The sequence below is a fragment of the Callorhinchus milii genome, unplaced genomic scaffold (assembly GCF_018977255.1).
Source record: "Callorhinchus milii isolate IMCB2004 unplaced genomic scaffold, IMCB_Cmil_1.0 Scaffold5, whole genome shotgun sequence".
NCBI classification, from domain to species: domain Eukaryota; kingdom Metazoa; phylum Chordata; class Chondrichthyes; order Chimaeriformes; family Callorhinchidae; genus Callorhinchus; species Callorhinchus milii.
This window is the reverse complement of record NW_024704746.1, coordinates 4057378-4080597: the sequence shown is the minus strand read 5'-3', so window position 1 is coordinate 4080597 and position 23220 is coordinate 4057378. Positions and strand designations below refer to the sequence as shown.

At 49.3% G+C, this 23220-nt stretch overlaps 2 protein-coding genes across 4 annotated transcripts in view; one reads left to right on the top strand and one right to left on the bottom strand.

Moving 5' to 3' along the window:
• dock7 (dedicator of cytokinesis 7) overlaps positions 1-23220 on the bottom strand; it is a 51169-nt gene that overhangs the window by 25667 nt on the left and 2282 nt on the right. For all 3 annotated transcript variants that reach the window (XM_007908952.2, XM_007908953.2, XM_007908954.2), the window contains exons 2-16: positions 23093-23195; positions 22460-22635; positions 21449-21517; positions 20982-21111; positions 20132-20344; positions 19665-19750; positions 19101-19167; positions 18220-18369; positions 17427-17507; positions 17161-17326; positions 16483-16625; positions 16044-16137; positions 14630-14792; positions 2219-2336; positions 1648-1718 (exon numbers count right to left, since the gene is read on the bottom strand). In XM_007908952.2, coding sequence (XP_007907143.1) covers positions 1648-1718; positions 2219-2336; positions 14630-14792; positions 16044-16137; positions 16483-16625; positions 17161-17326; positions 17427-17507; positions 18220-18369; positions 19101-19167; positions 19665-19750; positions 20132-20344; positions 20982-21111; positions 21449-21517; positions 22460-22635; positions 23093-23195 — 1830 coding nt within the window. The remainder of the gene's footprint in view (positions 1-1647; positions 1719-2218; positions 2337-14629; positions 14793-16043; positions 16138-16482; positions 16626-17160; positions 17327-17426; positions 17508-18219; positions 18370-19100; positions 19168-19664; positions 19751-20131; positions 20345-20981; positions 21112-21448; positions 21518-22459; positions 22636-23092; positions 23196-23220) is intronic.
• angptl3 (angiopoietin-like 3) lies at positions 5018-13364 on the top strand. Its single transcript, XM_007908951.2, has 7 exons — positions 5018-5589; positions 7034-7144; positions 7694-7814; positions 8229-8342; positions 8639-8734; positions 10005-10280; positions 12418-13364. Exons 1-7 carry the CDS (start codon positions 5032-5034, stop codon positions 12615-12617), a joined length of 1476 nt encoding a protein of 491 aa, XP_007907142.2. The 5' UTR covers positions 5018-5031; the 3' UTR covers positions 12618-13364.

Sequence of the window (23220 nt, the reverse complement as noted above, 5' to 3'; positions counted from 1 at the left end):
CCATGCCCTCAAAAATCACTTAGTCACTTAACTGCTATTTGTGAGCCGCTGCTGCACGTAAATTGGCCGCCGTGTTTGCGAGAAACAAACCTCAGTCACTACACTTTACTGTATATCCTGTGAAGCGCTTGGCGACGTGATAAGGCGCTGTGTCAAAGGCCTGGACATCGCTATCGGGCTTTTCATTGCACCAGAGAAGGTTAAGAGACGATTAATTAACATTCTTCTGGTTGAAAAGGTTCATAGAATGTCAGAGATGACACCCACCGCTTAATGTGTGCTGATAAGGGAAATTAGAGCCTTTTTCCACAGCACAGGGTTACTACTAGACGGAACTCTTTGTCTCAAGAGGCTGAGACCATAATAACATTCCATAGGGAAATGAATCGGTATTTGAATAGCGAACGGGGCTAGAGTAGAGAGCTCCAGTGAGGAAGCGAGCAACAGCTCAGACACACCGGTCCAAATGACCTCTTCCTGTGTTGTGAGCATTATGATTCTTTGTTCTTGACTAAGTAATGAAAATAATTTAATAATTTGTTAAGCTTTGATTTAATAAAAATCAGCCTCTTGTTGAAGACACAGAGGCATCAGACTCACCAGACTGCCAGGGCAGAGCATGGGAGGGAGGTTGCGTACAAATATTGCAACACATCACAAGCTCCTGGCGTGATCTGGTCACTGACCGGGCTTTAGTGACCTCTCTCATCAGTGTTACAGTTTGCTTTTTTTTTGCCAATATAGTATCTGACACATGAGGAAACCCATCCCATGCATCCAACCTACACGTGGAAATCCTTGAGATAGATTATTGGAACGGATAGCGCACTCTCTGTCTCTCTCTCTCTCCCTGAGGAACGTATCCTGCTTACCTAATTCCAGAGGGTACTAGGCGCAGGTTGGCAAGAGCCAAGGCTTGGGGACACCAGAGTGTGCTTTGGGGTACCTGCTAGATTCTAGATTCTGTTTGTCCAGCTAAGACCACCCTACCCTTTAGGGCTTTGTACGCAGAGTTAACAGGAGTTGAATGAGATGATTCCGGCCCCCAGTGATTGGTCTGCCCTTCCAGGTCTTGTGAAGCACTTTGAGACATCTCAACGACGTTATATGGCATTCTTTCAAATTCAAAATTTATTATGCTGTATATTTTTTGAAAGAGATATATTTCATTTAAAGAAACAAAAATCAAGCCAGTGTTTGAGATAAATGCACAATGTGCCTGAGGGGCACCGTAATCTCTTTTTCTCCTCTTGTTTCTGCCTCTCCTGAAGGTGTTTGATTTTACTTTCCTTCCCCTGGAGAACATCATCTGGGGAAAACTCCCACTCTCTCCCCAAATTCCCGCCCTCTCCCAAAACTCCCACCCTCTCCCATGGGATCTTTAACATCCACCCGAACAGGACACAAACAGGAGGCCTGATTTAACATCTCATCCAAAATATGTCATCTCTGACAATGCAGTGCTCCTCTAGCAGTGCACTGGAGCATCAACTTAGACTGTGAGCTCAAATTTCATTGTTTGGGGCTGGAGCCCACAATCTTCCGACTTGGAAGACCCTATTACACTGGAATGGTTAGCACACTGACCATTCCAGTATAGGCTGTTAGTGGGAGAGGGCTGGAGACGGGACCCCCGGCATCTCTTACCTGTTGTGGTATATGACTGCTGTGTACGCCTCCTTGGTGAACTCTGGGCAACTTGACTTCCCAAAGATTACCTAAACAGAGAACAACGTCAAAGTGAAGATCTTTCTGGGAGTGGGGCTAGCTAGTCTGGCTAGTGAGCAGTGCAATGCAGGGAAAGGGGTTCTGTCAGTCTGCACCTTACATCCTAGCTGTGAGTGAGGAGGGACACAGGCAAGGGAATAAATTATATAATATTATAGATCTAATATGTAGGGGGCCGGCTGACATTAACAGAAATAGAGAATAAATTAGAAAGAGAATGAAAGTGAATGAGCGAGCGGGGGAGGGAAATGACACTCACAACAGCCGGACAAACCTCCCGAGATGAAGTTATGCCTGTCTAATATAAATGACTGTAGGCAGGGCTGTGTTACAAAAACAGATAATAATATAGCGCCTCATCACGTCTTCGAGACGTCTCAAAGCGCTTCACAGAATATACTGTAAAATGAATTGACTGTATATTTTGTGAGCGAAACACAGCAGCCAATTGCGCACAGCAGTGTCCTCACAAACAGTCGTAATGAGATACCTGCATGGCGTGGCTCTGATCTTCCCCCGACATGAACTGCACTTTCACCGTGATGTTCCTCGCTGAACCTTGGCGATTTGCAAAATTCAGGCTTTGTGGGTAGACGTAGAGCAAGTTCCTACAGGAAGGAAACCCGGGGTTTGGAGGTGAAAGACACCTGGCAGCAACAGAATCATTTTGCGGCTCCCTGGCACCCACACCCACACATACACACACATCACCAACCGTACGTCTCAGCCACTTAGCAACACACGGGCAGCCAGGAGCTTGGCTTATTTGTGAGAGAATTTTCCTGTGACCGTGTCATCAGAGCCCACACTCACTCACACACAGAAAAATAATAATAATAACTCTTGCATTTGATATCGGGCCTTTCAGGTCGGAAGGACATCACAAAACGCTTCACAGGATTTACTGTAAAGTGTAGTGACTGTGTATTTGTTGGTGAACGCCCAATCGTGCACAACACATGTCAGACAGATATACATCTACATACACACACACACACACACTGTGCTTTGTCCAATGTCATCTCTCCTTACACAAACCAGTTTATTTTGTTAAACTTTGCATTTTAAACCGTGATCGGGATTTTGAAGATTGTGATTTCAGGAAGAATGGAAGGGAAGAGAACGGGAGCTATGGAAAATGGTCTTTTAAATTAAAACTGAGTTGAAGAATTTTCCATAATTCCATAATTCTGTGCAATCTAAAATGCTCAGTTTGAACAGTCTGACAGGCTGAGACTGGGTGGAATACAGGTCTCAGGGACACAAAAGCCAATAAGTCACTTTGTTTGGGGGTTACTCCAGCTTCACCACGCTTTGAACCTTCTAGTTCGGACATGCGGGACTGCAATACAACCAGGCAGTACCGGAGCTGGACACAAAGGAATCTGCGACCACGGAATTCTCTTCTTTATTAAACCGCTCGGCACCTCACAGTTCACCGATCGGGGGCAGCTTTCTCTCCACACGGAGAAACAAGGATGGTCAAGTGTAATCTGTCATGTTGGCAATCCTGGATTCAGTGCGCAGTTACACAGTCCAGTTTACAATAATAATAATCCTTGCATTAGATACAGAATCTTATCACGTCGTTGAGACGTCTCAAAGCGCTTCACAAAATACACTGTAAAGTGAATGACTGAATACTTTGTGGGCAAAATTCAGCAGCCATTTGCTCACAGCAGTGTCCCTCAAACAGTCGTGGGTTGAGTGACCAATCTTTTTTTGAGGGATGATTAGCTCCGGAATCCAATCCGCCAATCATCTAGCAACCGTGTTCCTACTTCCTGCCAGGTAAACAGAGGAATATGGAGTAAGGAAACTTGCCAAACATTTCACTCTGCCTGGGAATTGAACCTCTGGCTTGCGAGACGATTGCTCTAACCATTGAGCTACAGGACTCCACGAGGACATAAGGTGGATGTCCAAAAGCTCTTCACAGGATTTACTGCAAAGTGCAGTGTCTGTGAGTTCTCTGGGTGACGTTTGTGGCTATCAGAAGCAGCTTAATCTGTGGGATTCCCCAAACCTGGATAAATTGTCAAACGTGAAGCCTGGTACAGTTCGCCAAAAGGCTGGATGCAATGTGGTCGACTGGCCTGTCCGGCTCCTTCCACCAAGAGAGAAAAATAATAGCGGGATCTTCCTCCCTGCGCCCAAAGTAAAGTCTCAGTTGTTAAACTGAGCTGCTGACGAGGGAGGTCCCGGGCTCCATTGCCGCTCTGTACTAAGTTATTCCTCATTTTAAGGGGGGGAATCAGCTTGGGTTCTGCTCGCTGTCCCTGTAAAGGCCCCTCACTGGCTTGTATGCTGGGAGCAGGATCGGCTGTGATACCCCCTCCCCATCTTCAACAACAAGTTACATTTACACAGCGTCTTTCACGTTGGGAGGACATCCCAAGATACTGGACAGTCAGAGAGATGGACCCGAGCTGGGAGTTGGGATCAGGAGGGGTGGAGGGCAGGGAGGGGAGGGTGTAGGAGAGTGGTAGAAGGTGTGGTTGAAGACGTCTTGAGACGTGCCTTGTAGGAGGCAAGAGAGGGGGAGAGGCGAAAGGGCTGTGGGATGCAATTCCAGAGGGTGGGGGTTCTTCGGGAGTGAAAGGGAAAACTAGGGGGGTGGTGGATAGCGGGAGGGGTAAGGAGGGAAATGCATATCCAGATGTGTTGGTTAGATTAGTAGATTAAGCAGTCAGACGTGACAGAGAAAATAAACTGTTGCATAAGACAGAGGATAAGATAGCAGCGGCATACAAACACAGAGTTTAGGGTTCCAGATAAGGAAGCAAGCAGTACATTTCCAGAGCTGCGTGCAAAGTGTTCCCAGCCAGATACCAGACAGACGGGGTGGGGAGGTAGGGGAGCCAATGAAGCTGTGGGTGCGAACTACGACAATAACAACAAATTACATGTGTATGGAGCTCTTGAGCAACAAAATGAATACACTGTAAGAAAGAGCACGGGGGTGGGAGGGGGGAAAGAGATGGAGAGGGTAATGGGGAAGACAAAGTATCAAGTGACTCCCCAACTCAATGTGAACACACTACTAGATCCTGGGAAGCATAAAGAGCTTTCATACTGAAAGCTGAAGATCAGTGACAGCGTTGAGCTCTTCAGATAGTTCACGTCAGGGTGTTTTCCATTCCTCCCTCCCCGTATCCCCAGCACTGCCGTTTCCTGTCCGGCTTTAATCCTATTCCAGTTCAGGGTAATCTGGAATCAAGAATAAACCTGGTTAATCATCAACTGGTAGGTTTGTGTAAGCAGCGAGGCAACTCTGGTATATATATATATACATAGAGCAGCATGCTGGAGATTACTGAGCTGCACATAGCCAGGGGTGAGGCGAGAGGAAGGAGGATGAAGGCAGAGAGGATCTTATTTGCGTTGCTCCTGTTCCAGCTATTGTCCACCCCTGAAGCCCTAATGCCTAACAGTGACCCCGGTGCCCGGCCCTACCTCCCCGAGAACTCGCGTTTCGCCATGTTGGACGACGTGAGGATCCTGGCCAATGGCCTTCTCCAGCTTGGCCACGGCCTGAAGGACTTTGTCCAGAAAACCAAGAACCAAATCAACCAAATCTTCGAGAAGATCAACATCTTCGACCGCTCCTTCTTCGAGCTCTCCCAGCAGACCCAGGCCATCCAGAGCGACGAGGAGGAGCTGAAGAAGACCACGGTGTTCCTACGGGGCACCAACGAGGAGCTGAAGACCATCTCCCAGGATATCAAAGCCAAACTGGACAGCATCCTAGAGAACAGGACCGTTCTGGAGACCAAGGTGGAGGGGCTGGAGGAGAAGCTGGACAAGCTGAGCCAGACCAAGCAGGAGCTCGCAGAGCTAAAGGAGATCGCTGGGCTAAAGGTAGGTGCACTTCATGCTCATCTAGCTCAAGAGCCTTGTTCGCACCTTTTCGCCCACAAAATACACAGTCACTACACTTTACAGTATATTTTTTAGTGAAGCACTTTGAGATGACTAGAAGACATGATAAGGCGCTATATCAAATGCAAAGACTATTATTAAATCACTCCAAATTCTTGCCCCACCCTAATAGTAATCCTTACATTTGATATGGCAGCTATTCACGTCATTGAGGCATCTCAAAGCGCTTCACAGAATATACTGTTAAGTGTATATGTAGTGGGCAAAACGCAGCAGCCAATTGCGCACAGCAGTATCCCACAAAGAGTCGTGCATCACGTGACAGCAAAAAGTGGATCAAAAAGTTATTATTTTTTTTTAGAGGGATTATTACCCCTAGAAAAGCAATCTGCAACTAACAACCGGGTTCCTACATACTGCTGGGTAAAAAGAGGCACGTGGAGTAAGGAAACTTGCCTACGGTCTCAACCCACCCAGGAATCGAACCCGGGTCCTCTCGCTTACGAGGCGAGTGCTCTAACACTACAGGACTCCAAACTCACCAACCAATCTGCTGCAGGACTCCCTAACAATGTGACCCCCTCAAGGCCCACCGACATGGTCGCTCCCTTCGCTCAGAGAGCACCGCCAGCTTCACGGTTGGGCATCCAGGCTTCCTGCCACCACCCTCCTGGAGTCCCTCTGACTCGTTCTCTCTTTCTCCCCTCGTTCACAGTCTGTCTCGATACTTGATTTTTTGACCGTGTTTTTGTTTCTCTTTCCCCTCCCCGGCCTCTCAGCTCCTTCCCCCAGCTCGGGTGCCCAGCTCTCACGGTTAAACTTCTTGGAGGGTCCCAGTGTACAAGGCTCTGTGTAAATATAGATTGGTGGCCTGTAATTGGCGTGTTCCATGTTAAAGTGGTGCAGGGGCAAGACACATTGTTAACCAAGCTGCGGTGGTCATGGAGACTGCTGGAGACTTAGCAATATCCAGGCGTGTGATTGCTCTGATTGTAGAATCAAACGACACCAGTTATCTCCCCTGTATCTCTGTGTTGTGTTGTGTTGTACACTATGGGATAACAGCTGCTGTATCTCTATCACAGGTATCCTGTGTGTGTCACAGTCCGTGTGTACGCTGTACCCTGTGAGTGTGACAGTCGCTGTGCGTGTGTGACAGTCGCTGTGCATGTGAGTGTGACAGTCGCTATGCGTGTGAGTGTGACAGTCGCTGTGCGTGTGAGTGTGACAGTCACTGTGCGTGTGAGTGTGAGAATCACTGTGCGTGTGAGTGTAACAGTCGCTGTGCGTGTGAGTGTGACAGTCGCTGTGCGTGTGAGTGTGACAGTCGCTGTGAGTGTGAGTGTGACAGTCGCTGTGCATGTGAGTGTGACAGTCGCTGTGTGTGTGAGTGTGACAGTCGCTGTGTATGTTTTGTACTCAGGTCCTTGTTGAAGAACAGGATAAAAACCTAAAAAGTCTGATCAACATCATCCGGGAGCAGGAACATCAGCTGGAGCAACAGAGAACGCAGATACACAGACTGGAACACAAGGTGGCTAAACATCAGCTTAGTGTGGCACTCCCCCCACCACCTCCCCAGCCCCCCCCCCCCCCCCCCACACACACACACACATACCCAGATCAGCTTAGTATGGCGCTCCTGCTGGTACATCCTGTCAAGTGTAGTGACTACAATAACAACTTGCATTTATATAGCGAGCTTCACGCGAGGTAGAGTCACGGAGGAACTATGTTAAAGGAGCAGCCATTGGGCTCACAGCAAAGCCTTCCATACTACATCGCACCGCTGGCGAAATGATCTGGAGGCTTATTAGCCAGGACACCAGGAGAGACTTACTGCGCTTTTTCATACAGGAGCTCAGTTTAACACCTCATGCCAGGGACGCCCTCCCACCCAGTTCTGTACTGAGGTTTACCTCAACACTGTGATCTCAAAGCTCCAAAGAGAGGGGCTGTAACCCACAATCCTCAGACCTGGAGACGAGAGCGCTACCGACTGGGCTAAGCTAAGGCCAGTCTCTAATAACACGGGCTATGTTCTTATAGACACAAACATATTAAACACTGCCCTCTCTGACAGCTAGATACCACCATCGACCAGGGGAGCCTGAATGACCCTGAGCATCAATCACAGCCCCCATACCCCCAGCACTTCCACCAGCTTCCAGGAGACAGCACAGCCCTATTGGCAGATTACACCGGTAGGAAATAGCTGTGTGTGTGTCTTTGTGAGTGAATGCGTGTGAGTGAGTGCGTGAGCATGTTCGTCTGTGTATGTAAATTTGCCCCAAAATGTTCCACCGGAAATCAATTGTTCTACTAACGTCACATCAAATCACCCTTTGTCACATGTCAGACTGAAACCTGGGCAACTAAATGCAAATTAAACACATATTTGAAGAAAAAGAATATAAAACAATACAGGGATTGAACAGGGAAACGGTAATGGAATAGAGAGCCCAAGCGGGCAAGTGAGCAACAGCACAGATACGATGGGGAGAGAGCAGGGAATGAGATTAGAGTAGAGTGCTCTAGTGGGGGAGCGAGCACCAGCACAGGTTTGAAGCGAATGGCCTCATTCTGCATTGTAATTTTTGTTATGTGAATCTCCACAGGCGTACCAAGTAACTGTGATGAGATCTACAGCAATGGCAAGAACGGGAGCGGAGTGACTCTGGTGAAACCCAACGGATATGGAGCGTCCTATGTGTACTGTCACATCACAGCAGGTAATTCATCCCCATCTTCACACTTCCTTCACCAGCACAGACACAATAGGGAGAGAGCAGAGTATGGGGTTAAAGTAGGGAGCTCCAGGGGAGGAGTGAGCACCAGCGCAGACACGATGGGGAGAGAGCAGGGAATGGGATTAGAGTAGAGAGTGGGAGTGCTAGAAGGCGTAGCCCTAGAATGTTGACCACAGAATATGTTATACACATAACACAGTGCTTCACAGAAGCTGGGTATCTAGGTAATGTAGACTAACCCCAGCACCACTTCCCGTGTTTGCCTCTCGTCTTTACAGAGGGTGGATGGACAGTCATCCAGCAGCGTATTGACGGCTCGGTGGATTTTGACCAGCCTTGGGAAAACTATGAGCGAGGATTTGGTGCCCTGGAAGGTAAGGCCGACACTGGGACTCGCACCCGGGCAGTGATGTGTGAGAGCTACATGCATGCCCCCAAATCCACAACAATGTGTGCTGCAAGTGTTACTTTCACTGACTGTGAATTTGTAGGAAGCACATCAATGTCCCACACACAAAGCCATGGTATGATCAGACTGGAGGGTTGCCGACCAGGACACCAGCCCAGACCACCAAACTCTTATGTTTCCCTACAGTGTCAGACGGGCAGGACTAGGATTAACATCCTACTTGAAGGACAGCCAATGCACCAATGCTGTGCTCCCCCCAACCGCCACCCCCTCCGCCCCCAACACCAACAGATCATTAAGAGCAACACGGAATGGAAACAGGTCATTCGGTTCAACTAGTCCATGCCAGTGTCCTCTCCTTCTTATTCCCTTCTTGCTCATGAACGTAGGAATAAAGGGAAGAGAAGCCGGGCTGGGGTTGTCACCTCTGGTCACCAGCCAGAGTGTCTTCCTAGAGAGTGTGTGTTCGGAGAGGAGAAGCGTGCTCACTGTGCGGTTATAAAATCCTGACTTGTCTCTCACATGTCACCTTATGAGAAGACACAATCATGTTGACCTGAGTCTGTCTGACCACAACATCCACTCAAGGTTAATGTTTCACCAGCAACCTTCGCCGCAGATAACATGAGTAAACAAATCACGTTTACAAGGTTTGTGCAACCAGATGCAAAACCCAACCACAAACTTTTACACCCGCACAGAGACATGAGCAGACATGGGAAAGACCATCACACATATGCAAAACACCCCACTGCCAGCACACAGCAGCCATTAACCAGTGACAGAGAGGCCATTCAGCCCACCACAGCCCAATCCACTTTCCTGCCTTCTCAATCCATCCTTTCGTTCATCTTTCTCTTCGATACAGACATGATAGGGGAGAGCGGGGGAATGAGATTAGAGCAGGGAGCTCCAATCCATTTCTCTCGAGTCCCGAATCCATCCCTTCCTTCAATTCTCAGTCCATCTCTCTCTTCAATTCCCAGTGCTTCTCTCTCTTCAATCCCTCTCAGTACCCACCAACAACAAGATTACATTTGTACAGCGCCTTTCACGTTAGCGCCTTTCACCCTCTAAATTGAGCCTTACCTCAGTCTCAGCACCCTTTTGTCCTAATTTAAAGTTGAGGTCCTGTAGTAACTGAGAGACTCACTCAAACCTCACAACCCCTCGGCTAAAAGCAAATACAGGCATCTAACCCAGTAACCCAAACATGCTGACTGACTATTTTGCAGGCGAGTTCTGGCTGGGGCTGGAGACGGTTCATCGCCTGACACAGGCAGGAGGTCACACACTGCGGGTGGAGGTGGAGGTTGTAAAAAACGAGAGCCGCTTTGTCGAGTACGCGTTCAGCCTCGGGGGCAAAGAAACCGGCTATGCGCTGCGCCTTTCCGGCCTTCTCCGGGGAAACCTGACGGATGCCATGAGGGAGCAAGCTGGCAGCCGCTTCTCCACCAGGGATAGAGACAACGACTTGCTGGACGACATTAACTGCGCAGAGGATTATTCAGGTAATGTGCCGAAAACCCCCTCTTGTAATAATAATTCTTGCATTTGATATAGAGCCTTATCATGTGTTCGAGACGTCTCAAATAGCTTTACAGAATATATTGTAAAATTAATTGACTGAATTTTTTGTGGGCGAAATGCGGCAGCCAATTGCATACAGCAGTAGATTGAGTGACCAAATGATTATTATTATTATTATTTTTGAAGGGATTATTACCTCCGGAAAAGCAATCTACAAATCGACTAACAACCGGGTTCCTACTTACTGTTAGGTAAACAGAAGCGTGTGGAATAAGGAGACTTGCCCAACGTTTCGCCCTGCCCGGGATTCGAACCCAAGTCCTCTCGCTTGCCAGGCGAGTGCTCTAAGATACAGGGCTTCACAGAATGTCAACAATAGTGGAACAAGCTGCCCAAATTCTGCCCCCCTCATCTAGCTCGAGGAAGTTGGGTAGATTTGAGAGTCGGGCTGACAAGTGGCAAATGTTGTTTCACGTGGACAAAGGCAAAGTGATGAGATTGGGGTCGGAGTACAAACAGTGGGAACAGAAAGTGAATGGTATTAACCTTTAAAGCACCACCCAGGGAGAAAGTTTGGGGGAATTAGTAGCGAGATCTCTGAAACCATCATCACAGTGTAACAGCAGGACAGAGCAGGTAAGAGTGAACAGGATGACGAGTACAAGGTAGACCTCAGACCTCTGCTCCCACCCCAGCTGGTGCACTGCGGACAGTTCTAGTCGCAGCAAAGGGAGACCAGAGTGATGCCTGGGATTCAGCATTCCCAGAGTTCCAAGGAGAGGGTATGGAAGCCGAGAGTATTGACGCTGCAGAAGGGAAAGCCAGGGCTGATGGGGAAAGTGTTCAGAATCTTGAGGGCACGGATTGACTGAACTCTTCAACTGAACCCCTCAAACCCAGTCCCTTCGCCTTGCTCCCTCCTTTACCTCCTTCAAGGCCTGAATCAAGACCCTCATTTTGACTGTGCCTTCGGGGACACTCCCACCCCTACCCTCCCTGCCCTCCACCCACCCTTATCCCAACCGCCTGCTCGGGTCCAAATCCCTGACTGGCCAGTGCCTTGGGATTTCCTCCCAACTTGAAAGGTGCTATGTAAATGTGATGTGTTAATAATAATAATAATCCTTGCATTTGATATAGCGCTTTTCATGTCTTCTGGACATCCCAAAGTGCTTCACAGAATATACTGTAAAGTGAATTAATTGTATATTTTGTGGGCAAAACACAGCAGCCAACTGCACACAGCAGTTTCTCACAAACAGTCGTGGACTGAGTGACCAAACCACTAGTGTCTTTTTTTCTTGAGGGATTATATCCCAGCAGAGCAAAAACTTGGGCGGGTTTCCTTACATGTGGAGTAAGGAAACCCGCCCAAGGTTTTGTTCTGATGGGAATCGAATCCAGGTCTCTCACTTGTGAGGCGTGTGCTCCAACCGCTGAGCTATAGGACTCCTAAACTACTGACCATTAAACACACAACAAACTGCTGGCAATAAAACAACAGTCCCAGAACATTCTGCTGGTAGCAAACAGTTAAACATCTATATAAACCAGCACATACACCCCAAACTGGTAGGTAATAAACCATTACACACCCCATTCTGTTGGTAGTGAACCAGGAAGCACACCCCATTCTGCTGGTAATAAACCTTGGGAGAAGGTCCTCTTTTGACCTAAACCTATGATTTGAGCTGTAACAGTGAAGCCACGATTCATGTCAGTGAGGACATACTGGCTCTCATTTCTCACCGTGCAATTGTGTTATACTCTCCAGCAGTCACATACCTTAATGATAGCCTCACATGTGCACAACAGTGTGTAAGGTACTGCAGGAGATGGTAGTACTCCTGCAGTGGTCAGGAGAGAAGGGGATAACGTGTTATATTGGTGTCTTAACTGAGTAACTGGTGTTGGATCAAACGGATGTAGGTAATGTGCATCAAAATATACCGCTACTTCCTTCATCTCAAAGCAGCCTCTCATATGGGTTGTGAACAGTATCGTTGTGTTGTTGTTGGAGGCACTGACTGAGACAGAGCAGGTGGTGTGTTTCACCGCAACCTGTATCTGTGACTTGACTTGCACCGAATCTAAAGTCAACCCTGCTGTCTTTACCAGGAGGCTGGTGGTTCAGTAACTGTGGAGACGCCAACCTGAACGGCAGATACAGCAAAACCAGGTTAAAGGGGAAAGTGGAACGGAGGAAAGGCTTGTTCTGGAGCAACTGGAAGGGACGGTTCCACGTTGTGAAGTCAACGAGAATGATGGTGCGAGCAGCTGGCACAGGCAGCCTGGCTGAAGCGGAGGAATCGGAGTAGTGCCAGCCACCAGACTGCGCAGACACGCGCATCTTCCACCCATGTTGCACTCGGCCAACAGAGATCACAACAGTTTATCACAAGCAGCACGTCAGCTGCAGATAAACGTCCTCGACCGCCTTCAACAATGTCCCCCAGTAACTAGTTCAACTCAGAGAAATGGCAGCACAGGATGAAACCATCAGATCATCTTGTCCATGTGCTCGCTCCGCCCCCACTGGAGCTCTCCATTCTAACCCCATTCCCTGCTCTCTCTCTCCCTACCGTGTCTGTGCTGGTGCTCGATCCCCCACTGAAGCGCTCTACTCTAATCCCATTCCCTGCTCTTCCCTACTACAATATTTCTCGTCGTACAAAATCCAATCCCCAGTATTATAATCAGCGTAGGAAGGGAAGCAGCCAATGTGAATGTAAAACATCTCTTTGGTGCTGCACCGACCATTAACACAGCACAGGTGAGGTTAAAGTAATTATATATTTTGCATTTATATAATAATCCTTACATTTGATACAGCGCATTATCACATCATTGAGGCGTCTCAAAGCGCTTCCCAGAGTATATTGTAAAGTGGATTGTCTGTGTATTTGTGGGCAAAACGCAGCAGCCAATTGTGCACAGCAGTGTCCAACAAACAATTGTTGATTGAGTGACCAAATTATTATTTTTTTAAATAAAATTTATTTAGGATGAATGAAGGATTTACCTCCATTATTCCATATACCAAATATAAAATGACTTTTCCCCAATCATTTTTGTGATAGTGTGAGCTTTCTTTTTGTAAAAAAGGAGAAAAACATGTATTTTTTTAGTTTCCAGCAAAAGCTTCACAGTAAAATTAGATTAATTTACACCTCTTCTCATTTAGTATTACTGTCAAATATAATAATAATTGCTTGCATTTGATATAGCGCATTATCACATCAAGACGTCTCAAAGCGCTTTATACTGTAGTGACTGTGTATTTTGTGGGCGATGCCACAGAGACGAGCGCCGTGCTAAATAACTTACTGGCAGTTTCACACTGACAGCTCCACTACTCAACCGGTGCAGGGAATCACATCAGCCACAGCTCAGCCACAGGGCGTCAGCCACAGAGCATGTCAACCGCAGCTCAACTAGATAGGGGAGAGGAAGAGTCTGCCTTGCTCATGTGCAGGAAACACTTGATCTCATCAACTTCTACTCACTCTCTGGTTAAAGTTAACCACCGACTACGCCCATCACGATGTTGGCCACAACGTCCCACACAAGGGTGGACAGCCACCCCCTCCCCACCCCCCTCCTCCCTGCCCTGTGGCCAAACTGTCTGATACACTCTCTGTCTAAGAGCGGTGCAGTGTGAAGCCTCTCAGTCAGTAGCCTGCCTCAGCCACACGCAGCACATAGTGTATACGTGCCTCAATAACACGTGGGGCACAGGTACATGCCTCAGCCACATGCAGCACAGAGCGTGAACGTGGCTCAGCCACAAGTGGCACAGTCTGTGTATGTGCCTCAGCCACACATGGCACAGTTTGTGTATGTGCCTCAGCCACACGCGAGGCACAGTATATGTACATGTCTCAGCCACACATGGCACATAGTGTATACCTGCCTCAATAACACGTGGGGCACAGGTACATGTCTCAGGCACACGCAGCACAGTGTGTGTACATGCCTCAGCCACCACAGCACAGTGTGTGTACATGCCTCAGCCACACACAGCAGTGTGTGTACATGTATGCACTCGGTTCAGAGAAATGAACAATCTTCTCACAACTTCTGTGACTTATTTCACCTGAGTGGCAGGGGATGGCATAGTGAGCGATCGGGCAGCGAGGCCGGTTCAGTGACAACACAGCAATGTGACATGCTTGCACAGTCCTGGTGTCTGCAGCAACTATGCAGTAAGGGTATCAAGGGATACAGGAAAAGGGGAGTAATTGGAGTTGAGGTACAGATCAGCCATGATCTAAAAGAATGGCAGGACAGGTTCCTATGTTCCCCACCTCCCGCGCCCAGCGACTGGTACCTGTAGGTGGTGTAGGGCACATACACGTCCCTGGATGGGAACTCCAGGATCTCCCGTGTGGGCCTCACTCTGGTGTCTGGGTACGGCCTGACCTGGAGCAGCTCTGGGGTCAGACAGTAATGGGGATTTTCTGGTGCTGGAGAAATGTCGAGCTTCAGCTGTGCTGTACGTAGATAACAGACAGTGCGGGTAAGTCGACATGCATACTCGCTCACGGAAAACTTGCTTCACACTCGTATACAAACAGATGTTCACACACACTTCTGCTTGTTGAGAATAAACTTGTCTCATGCATCTATAACTGATACTAAATTTATACTTCAACTCAATATACAGATCATGAATAGATTGCATTTAACCATGCAGAAATTATAGGAACAAGATAATTATATTAACTGTGGCCTTTGGTAAGAAAGGTTTCTTTTTTCTGCTGTCATTACAAGTTGCAGCTTTATGTTTTGTTTCCAAATTCCCAATAGCTTCAGTTTATATATTGACCACGGGAAGTCCTGCTCTATTGCTGCCAGCCACACGTTAGGAACAACTTCAGTGTGTGACTTCAGGTATTTTTCCTCTCTTTGCCTAGCAGTAGGAACTAGGTTGTTAGTCAATTGGCAGATCGCTTTCTGGGGTGTAATAATCCCTTAAAAAAAAATGAATTCATAACACTTTACAGAATATTCTGTGAACTTTGAGACGTTCTGAAAATGTGATAAGGCATTATATCAATTGTGAGGATTATTATTATTACTATTATTATTATTAGTATAATACAGTACAAGGCTGTCAGCCCAACCTTATCCTTCCAGAACCCCAACCCCACCGGCTTCCAAATTACAGCACAGCGCAGTTTCTTAGATGTATGCCTGCTCCACGTCCTCCGTCCATCCCACCCCACCGATGGGTGGTCGGGAACTTCAGCCCCTCTGCCCCCACCCTCTGGAACTCCATCCCACAGTCACTTCACCTTGCTCCCTCCCTAGCCTCCTTCAAGGGACGTCTCAAGACCCTCCCCTTTGGCCACCCTCCTACCCTCACCCTCTCTGCCCTCCACGACTGCTGCTCCCGACCCCCAGCTCGGGTCCAAACCCAACTGTCCAGCGCCTTGGGACATCCTCCCAACGTGAAAGGCGTTGTTAAATGTAATGTTGCTGTTACACACAATGAATTGTACTGGACCAGACTAGGGGAGGGAAGGGAGTCCAGGGGAGGTTGTTACTACAGCTCTGAACATCTGCTCTTTCAACTATTCTGCCTCCGCTCTCTGGAACTCCATCCCAGAGTCCCTCCCCGCTCCCTCCCAATGCCCATGTGTGCGCTCTAGTTATCTTGCCCCCACCCCACTCACACCACCTCCTCACCCTCTTCAGTGCTGAATTTTCACCAAACTAGAATAATGAAAGGTTCCACTTGCCGGTGATGGGTCGGAGTCTCCGCAGCACTGAGGAAGGTCGTCTCATGTCAGCAAGGAACTTGTACAGATCTTCATCACTCAATCGATCGCCCTCCTACAGCGAGCGGGCAGCAAGGGAGGGAGCAAAAGAGGGGGGGGTGGGGGGGGGCGGGTTAGATAGTAAAAGACAGGAAGACATTTTGATTGCAGTCTTATGTCACAGCATTATATAAACCTAATGTATCAACTGACGAAGTGAGTGGGGAAGAATGAACAGCGGGAATCTACTGAGCACAGCGAATGGCAGACAGTCACTCAAGACCATCAGCACTGCATTTGGTGACGGCAACAAAGAGAGAGAAAAAGGTCTTGGGATGGAGCACAGGACACACGTGGTGTGGTTTAGTCACTGACTGTGTGTGTGTGCTTTTGTGTGTGTGCGTGTGGCTCAGTCACTGACCTGTTTGAAGAAATTGGTGACTGTCAGTGTGGCCGGCCTGAAGCTGCTCAGGTTACAGGGTTCGTCTCCGGTGCTGGGTCTCTCCAGCGAGCGCCTCCCCACGAGCCCTGAGTTCCTCCTCTCACACCAGGAGCCCTTTCGTTCTGCCAAGAAAAGACCACAGCCCAACAATAATCATCCATGTCTCTGATACCATCCCCCCATCATCCAACTCGCTTTATTTGTGGTGCTCGTTGGAATGAGGGAGGAACATTGGTCAGAATACATTACATATAAGGAAAGGGAGAGAGATAAGAAAGGGGAAGAAAAAAAGAAGAGGAGAGGCAGAGAGGTGGAAAGAGAGAAAAGAGGGGATGAGAGGGAAGGAGAGAGGAGCCGAGAGAAAGGAGGGGGAAGGGGAGAAAGAGGGAAGGGGGGGTCAGAGACACCGGGGGTGGGAGATGAGGAGAGGCAGAAGAGAGGGGGAGGGGAGGCAGAGAGAGAGAGAGAGAGAGAGAGAGAGAGACAGGGGTTGAAAGAGGAGAGAGAGAGGAACGAAGAGAGAGAAAGAGGGAGGGGAGAGTGAGAAAGAGGGAGGGGAGTGGGAGAGAGAAGCAAGTGGGAGGGAGAAAGAGAGAGTGAGCGAGAGGCGGGGGTGGAAGGGAGAGAGAGAGAGTGCGGTGCAGTGTTGGCACTGACCTGCGGCCGCCATGTCGGAGTCGGTGTGCTCGCGCTCCAGGCTGCCCGCACTGTTGACGATGTTCATCAGGTGGATGGCGGTCCAGGCGAAGGGCATGCGATACTTGCCCAACCGCTGGCAAAACTGCTCCGCCTGCGACTTCAGCTTCTCCAGCTTCTCCTTGTTCTGTAACCGAGAGGCGAGAGAGCATCACTCTTGAGCCGTGAGTAAACCCAACCAGCGGCGGCTGGCGATCAGACAGCAAGGCCTTTGTGACGGCTCTTACCTTGTTGGTGTCAGACTCCTTGAAGATCATGTAAGGCTCCGCACACTCGCCCACGTCACCTTGCTGCAGCACCTTCTCCAGCTGCGCAGAGCAGACAGTTACTCCCCATCCGCAACACTGACAACGACAACCTGAACAAATAGCCAGAGCGGCAGCGCAGAGAGCGAGGGTGGGGGGTGGGGGGGTTGGGGCTCCCAGTGCTCGAAACCTGAGCCCTGAGGGGGCGAGAGCGGTGTGATTTATAATAATAATCTTTGCATTTGATACAGGGACTTATCACATCATTGAGACGTCTCAAAGCGCTTCACAGGATATATTGTAAATTGGATTGACTGTTGGATTTTGCTGTTGGAAAAAACGCAGCAGCCGATTGTGCAAACAGTTGTGGATTGAGTGACCAACATTTCTTTTTGAATGGATTATTATCCCCGGAAAGCGATCCGCCAATTGACTAACAACCGGGTTCCTACGTACCGGGTCCTTTCGCTTCTGAGGCGAGTGCTCTAACCACTACACTACAGAATACACGATCAACCAGCGGGGGATGTTCTCATTTTCTCCTTCCCCTGCTGTTTGATTGTATTGTGTTTACTGGGGGGTGGGAGGGAGTCTAGGGGAGGTTGTTAATACAGCTCTGAACATCTGTCAGTCAGAGTGCTTTGCCTCTGGGCGCTCGTGGGAAGATCTCCCTGTACAAGAGCGTGACTTCAGGAGAGGAGGAGGGTGGTGGGGGCGAGTGGAAGAGGGAACAAGATGTTGTAGAAACGTACACAGTGAATCTCTGCCCACTGACCTTAATGACCAGGAAGACGTCCTGGCAGGGGAAGGTGATGGAGAAGATGGCGGAGCGCGCCAGGGTGGAGATGGCGGCCGGCGGCACATGCGGACGGAGAAGTCCTTTCATCTGCTCCGAATTCAAGTCGAAGAAAAAATTCTCTGAAATCTGTTCAGACACAACAGTTATTATTAATATTAATATTATTAACAATAATGGTAATAATGATTTGGTATCAACTTGCATTTACGTATCGCCCTTCACGCGAGATAGCGTCCCAGGGTGCTCGACAGTGGCGGAGTCTGACCCCAAGCCAGGGGGAGAGGGAGGGGGGAAGGTGATTGTAAGCACTATCAAAAGGGAAGGTCTTCAGGCGGGATTTGAAGATGGGGAGGGAAAGGGCAAGGTAGAGGGATTGAAGAAGAGATTTCCAGAGTTTCGGGGCATGGTGGCTGAATGTACGGCCACCGATGGTGGAGCGGAGGGGACTAGGGATAAACGGGAGATCAGAGATTCACCTCAAACTCCAGTCACCGTTTCCATTCACGTAGGACAATGCAAGGCTCAATCACAGGAGCACAAGCCAGGGGCATACTCTGCTGTTACACGTGCCCCACCCCAACACAGCTCCCCCCTCCACAACACCCACCGCCGAACATGGAATGCTGTGAGAAACGAGCAATACACTGAAGTTATGGCTGGAGAGCAGGGCTGTGCTCACACACAAAACATCCAATAACAATCCTTTAAGATCTTGTGCCTTTGCCACAGCGTCAGGAGGGCGTCTCGAAGCTCTTCACAGGGACTGACTGTGAGGTGTAGTGACAGAGCTGGTGTATGTTGTACACAGCAGCTGGTTTGCGGATGTGAAAGGTTTACAGCGGAGATGTGCAACCAACCTTCCTCTTCTCCCTCACGTCGTACAGCGACAGACTGGCAAAGATCGGCTCAATTTCAATTTCAAATCTGCAAAACAAGACAATCAGTGAGGTGCCACTGATGTTTTTAATTCTAATAATCCTTCGATTTGATATAGCGCCTTATCATGTCTTTGAGACGTCTCAAAGCGCTTCCCAGGATATACTGTACGGTGAATTGACTGTATATTTTGTGGGCGAAACGCGACAGCCAATTGCGAGCAGCAGTGTTGCACAAACAGTCGTGGATTGAGTAACCACATTATAGTTATTATTATTTATTTTGAAGTAATTATTAACCCCAGAAAAGTGATCCGCCAATCGACAAACAACTGGGTTCCTACTTACTGCTAGGTAAACAGAGACACGTGGAGTAAGGAAACTTGCCTAACGTTTCGGCCTGCCGGGGAATCGAACCCAGGTCCTCTCACTTGCGAGGTAAGTGTGCTAACCATTATGCTACAGGTCTCCATTTCGGCGGTGTGTATGTGTGAGTGTGTGTGTGTGGGGGGGGAAGATTATTGTGTAAATCGCAGATTAACGTACTTTAACGACAGGCACTTGACCAGGAGACGTTGCCCGAAGTGTTCGTGGGGAAGCTCCGGAGTGCTGTGCCTCTCGATGGGTTCCTCCTGTCGTCAGATAGAAACAAGGCCCGAGTCAGCTACTGGCTCACCGCTGCACAGACGGCCATGCTGTCCTTAACGTGAGGGACAGGAGCGAGCCCAACCCCCACACTGTGTGTGTGTCCGTCAGCTTGTGTGTATGTTTCTGTTTGGTCGCGAACCTGGGTACAACTGGATGTCATTGAGTGTTGGACCACCAGGACCCCGGGGGGTCGTACCTTTGGTGGATGGGAGGGGTGGAGAGACGTGGCCCAAGGGGTTGGGGTGGGGGGGGAGTGGGGTCATGCCTGGTGTGGTTGTGTTTATGGATGGGGGAGGGGTGGCGTTGTGCCCGGGTGTGGGGGTGGGGGCGGATGGGGGGGAGAGGGGGGAGGGATTCATGCTCACCTCGTCCGGCCCCTGGTAGAGGGCGAAGAGCTCCTTGTGCCGCGCTGCTTTCCTCTGTTCCTCGTTCTGCTGATCGATGTCCTCGATGGGCAGCCGGTCCAGGAGGTTGGGGAGGACGGCGTCCGGGAGAGAGTTCTTCAGGTCAAAGATGCTGCAGGCCCAGCTGCCCCGGGGCGTGTCGTCAATGGAGACCGAGCGGCGCTTCAGCTCATCCTGCGTCACAGCAAAGCCAGTGTAGTTGACACCCAGCATCTCACTGTCCACAAACACAGCCCCAGCCTGCACACAGCATCTCACTGTCCACAAACACAGCCCCCAGCCTGCACACAGCATCTCAATGTCCACATACGCAGAGTCCCCAGCACCGACACACAGTCTCACACCTCCCATCCTTTGGGTTACACCTCAGCCAGTCACTCCCAGCACCCTTGTATAGTATAACCCAAATCTCTCGATGGCAATCCAGCCTGTAATAATAATAATCCTTGCATTTGATGTAGTCCCTTATCATGTCTTTGAGACGTCTCAAGACACTTCACAGAATATACTGTGAAGTGAATTGACTGTATATTTTGTGGGCGAAACGCAGCAGCCAATTGCGCACAGCAGTGTCCCACAAACAATCATGGATTGAGTGACCGCATTATTATTATTATTTTTNGAAGGGACTATTACCACCGGAAAGTAATCCGCCAATTGATTAACAACTGGGTTCCTATCTACTGCTAGGTAACAGAGGGGTACAGTATAAACCTCCGTAATCTAGGGGATTATGATGGCCCACTCCCCTAGATTAGATGCAAGCCTGTGCCCCTCCTGACCTAGATCTGGGCCGTGCTTTCTGTAGTACCTGATCATCTTGGTAGCTGCTGTTGTCTGGGAGCTCGTCCGATTCGAAGACCTGGCGAGGCAGCCCCTTCTGCCGCTCCTTCTGCTTGTCCAGTGTGTTGGGGTTGAAGCCGGTACTGAGCTTGTGATATCTGCTCATACAGGGAAAGTCATCAGCACACCAAGCACACAGGTGATCACCACAGGCAGTAACAGGGAGCTCAGAGACATATTCTTTACACAGAGCGCAGGGAGGGAGCGAGGGAGGTGGGGGAAACGAGCGGGAGAGAGAGAAAACAGGAGAGGGGATACCGCAGCGAGGTGGGGAAGGAGTAAACAGGGGTGGGGGCTGTGTGGGAAAGAGGGAGGGATGCGAGCGAAGGGTGGGGGGAAGAGGAGGGAGGGTGTGAGCGAGCAGGAGAGCGGGCTGACGGATGCTCTCTGTGCTGGAAAGCTCTGTGCTCCGGTCCAGTGAAGAAAACCTCTTACTTTCGGTTCACGATGGCCCAGTCCTCAGTGTAGGTCTTCACACAGTCTCTGACGTGAGGATCCAGCTCACTGAAAATAAGAGCCAAGGACACAATGTTATATTATTGGAATAACTGTCTTACAAAGACAAACACTTATGTGTGTATATTCCACACACACACACACAGGTACAATATTATTAAATGAAGCCTGGCACTCCCTCATTGAATTGGGGGGGGGTGTAACCTGGTGTGTTAATTCAGTTCCAACTGAACTCTCTCTGTACGGTCTTACAGAAAAGTCATTCAACAAGCAGAGAGCACAATGGGAACTTCAGGGTTTTTCAATTGAAATGATCTTCAGATGTCAGTAACAAGGCTACGCTATACTTGTAATCAGTATATCATTAATTAATGTAATGTAATGATTAATGTAATTTCAATTCAGCACCACATAGCCGGAACTGAAAATGTAACAAAACAAGCCTGACCCACAGAGACAGGAACTTCCCTCGACATGTCAGCATGCTAAGCACTGACCGGTCCCTTCACACAAAACAGCAACTCACAGTCATAGAATCATAGAAGCACAGAAAGAGGCCATTCGGCCTATCATGTCTGTGCTGGCTCTTTGAAAGAGCTACCAACTTGTCCCACTCCCCTGTTCTTACCCCATAGCCCTGCACATTTTTTCCTTTTTTTTAAGCATCTATCAATTCCCTTTTGAAAGCTATTAGTGAATCTGCTTCCACCAGCCTTTCAAGCAGTAACAACTCTATTCACGTAGAGCGGCGTAAGGAGCGCTTAAGCTTAAAGAGAGAGTGGGGGGGGAATGCGGAGAGAAAGAGAGATGGGGGAAAGAACAAGAGATAGGGGGAGTGAGAGAGAGAGAGAGAGTGAGCTGGGGGGAACGAGAGAGAAGCAGGGGGAGGAGAGAAGACAGAGAGAGGTAGAGAGAGGAGGGGGAGAGAGAGACAGGGAGGGAGAGAGCGAGGGAGGAAGAGAGAGAAGATGGTTGGGAGGAGTTGCTTACGCCTCTTCAGGCATGGCCTGCCCCAGGGTGCGGCACTCTCTGGGGCTGTAGATAACCTCCAAGTCATCGCGGGGGAACTCCAGCAGGTCCCGCAGGGGCCCTGGCTCCACCGCAGGGGGGTGAGTGCACAGATACTCCTCATAGTCCACAGGCTCCACCGCCTCCGTCAGGGGAACCTGCAACACAGACCCGCAGAGTGATACAGACCCCCACACAATGATACACACACCCACACAGTGACACAGACCCCCACACAGTGACACAGACCTCCACACAGTGACACAGACCCCCACACCGTGACACAGACCCCCTTTCCACAGTGACACAGACCTCCACACAGTGATACAGACCCCCCCGAAGAGTGACAAGACCCCCACACAGTGACACAGGCTTTATCGTGTAACGCATTAACTTTACACTCCCAGGCGCTGTATTAATGCTGTTGATGCAATCTCCGAGAACGTTCTTTAATAATTTTTTATAAAAGTGATTCCTGTGCTGTTTGTGAAGTGAAATACCTGAGTACTGTGAGAGGGGCAAGGAGACCAGGGTGCTACGAGGCGAGGGGCTCGGCAAGGTCAGGAGCTTAGGGGTGAAGCGCTGCGGGGACGAGGGTCACTAACTGTGACTTACCGAGTGGTGGGAAGCTCCCGCCCCCACAGCCAGGTTTTTGAGCAGCTGAGGTGAGCTCCCATATTGGCTCGAGATCTGCTTTCGAACCTCGGCTGCTACCGTCCTGCCGAGAGAGGGAACAACGTTTA

Bases quoted from the DNA above. Each gene is read 5' to 3' on its own strand.
- angptl3 (XM_007908951.2), top strand. From the start codon at position 5,032: ATGCTGGAGATTACTGAGCTGCACATAGCCAGGGGTGAGGCGAGAGGA. The intron at 7,145-7,693 runs GTGGCTAAACAT...CCTCTCTGACAG, and splicing joins TACACAGACTGGAACACAAG to CTAGATACCACCATCGACCA. The intron at 7,815-8,228 runs GTAGGAAATAGC...GAATCTCCACAG, and splicing joins CCTATTGGCAGATTACACCG to GCGTACCAAGTAACTGTGAT.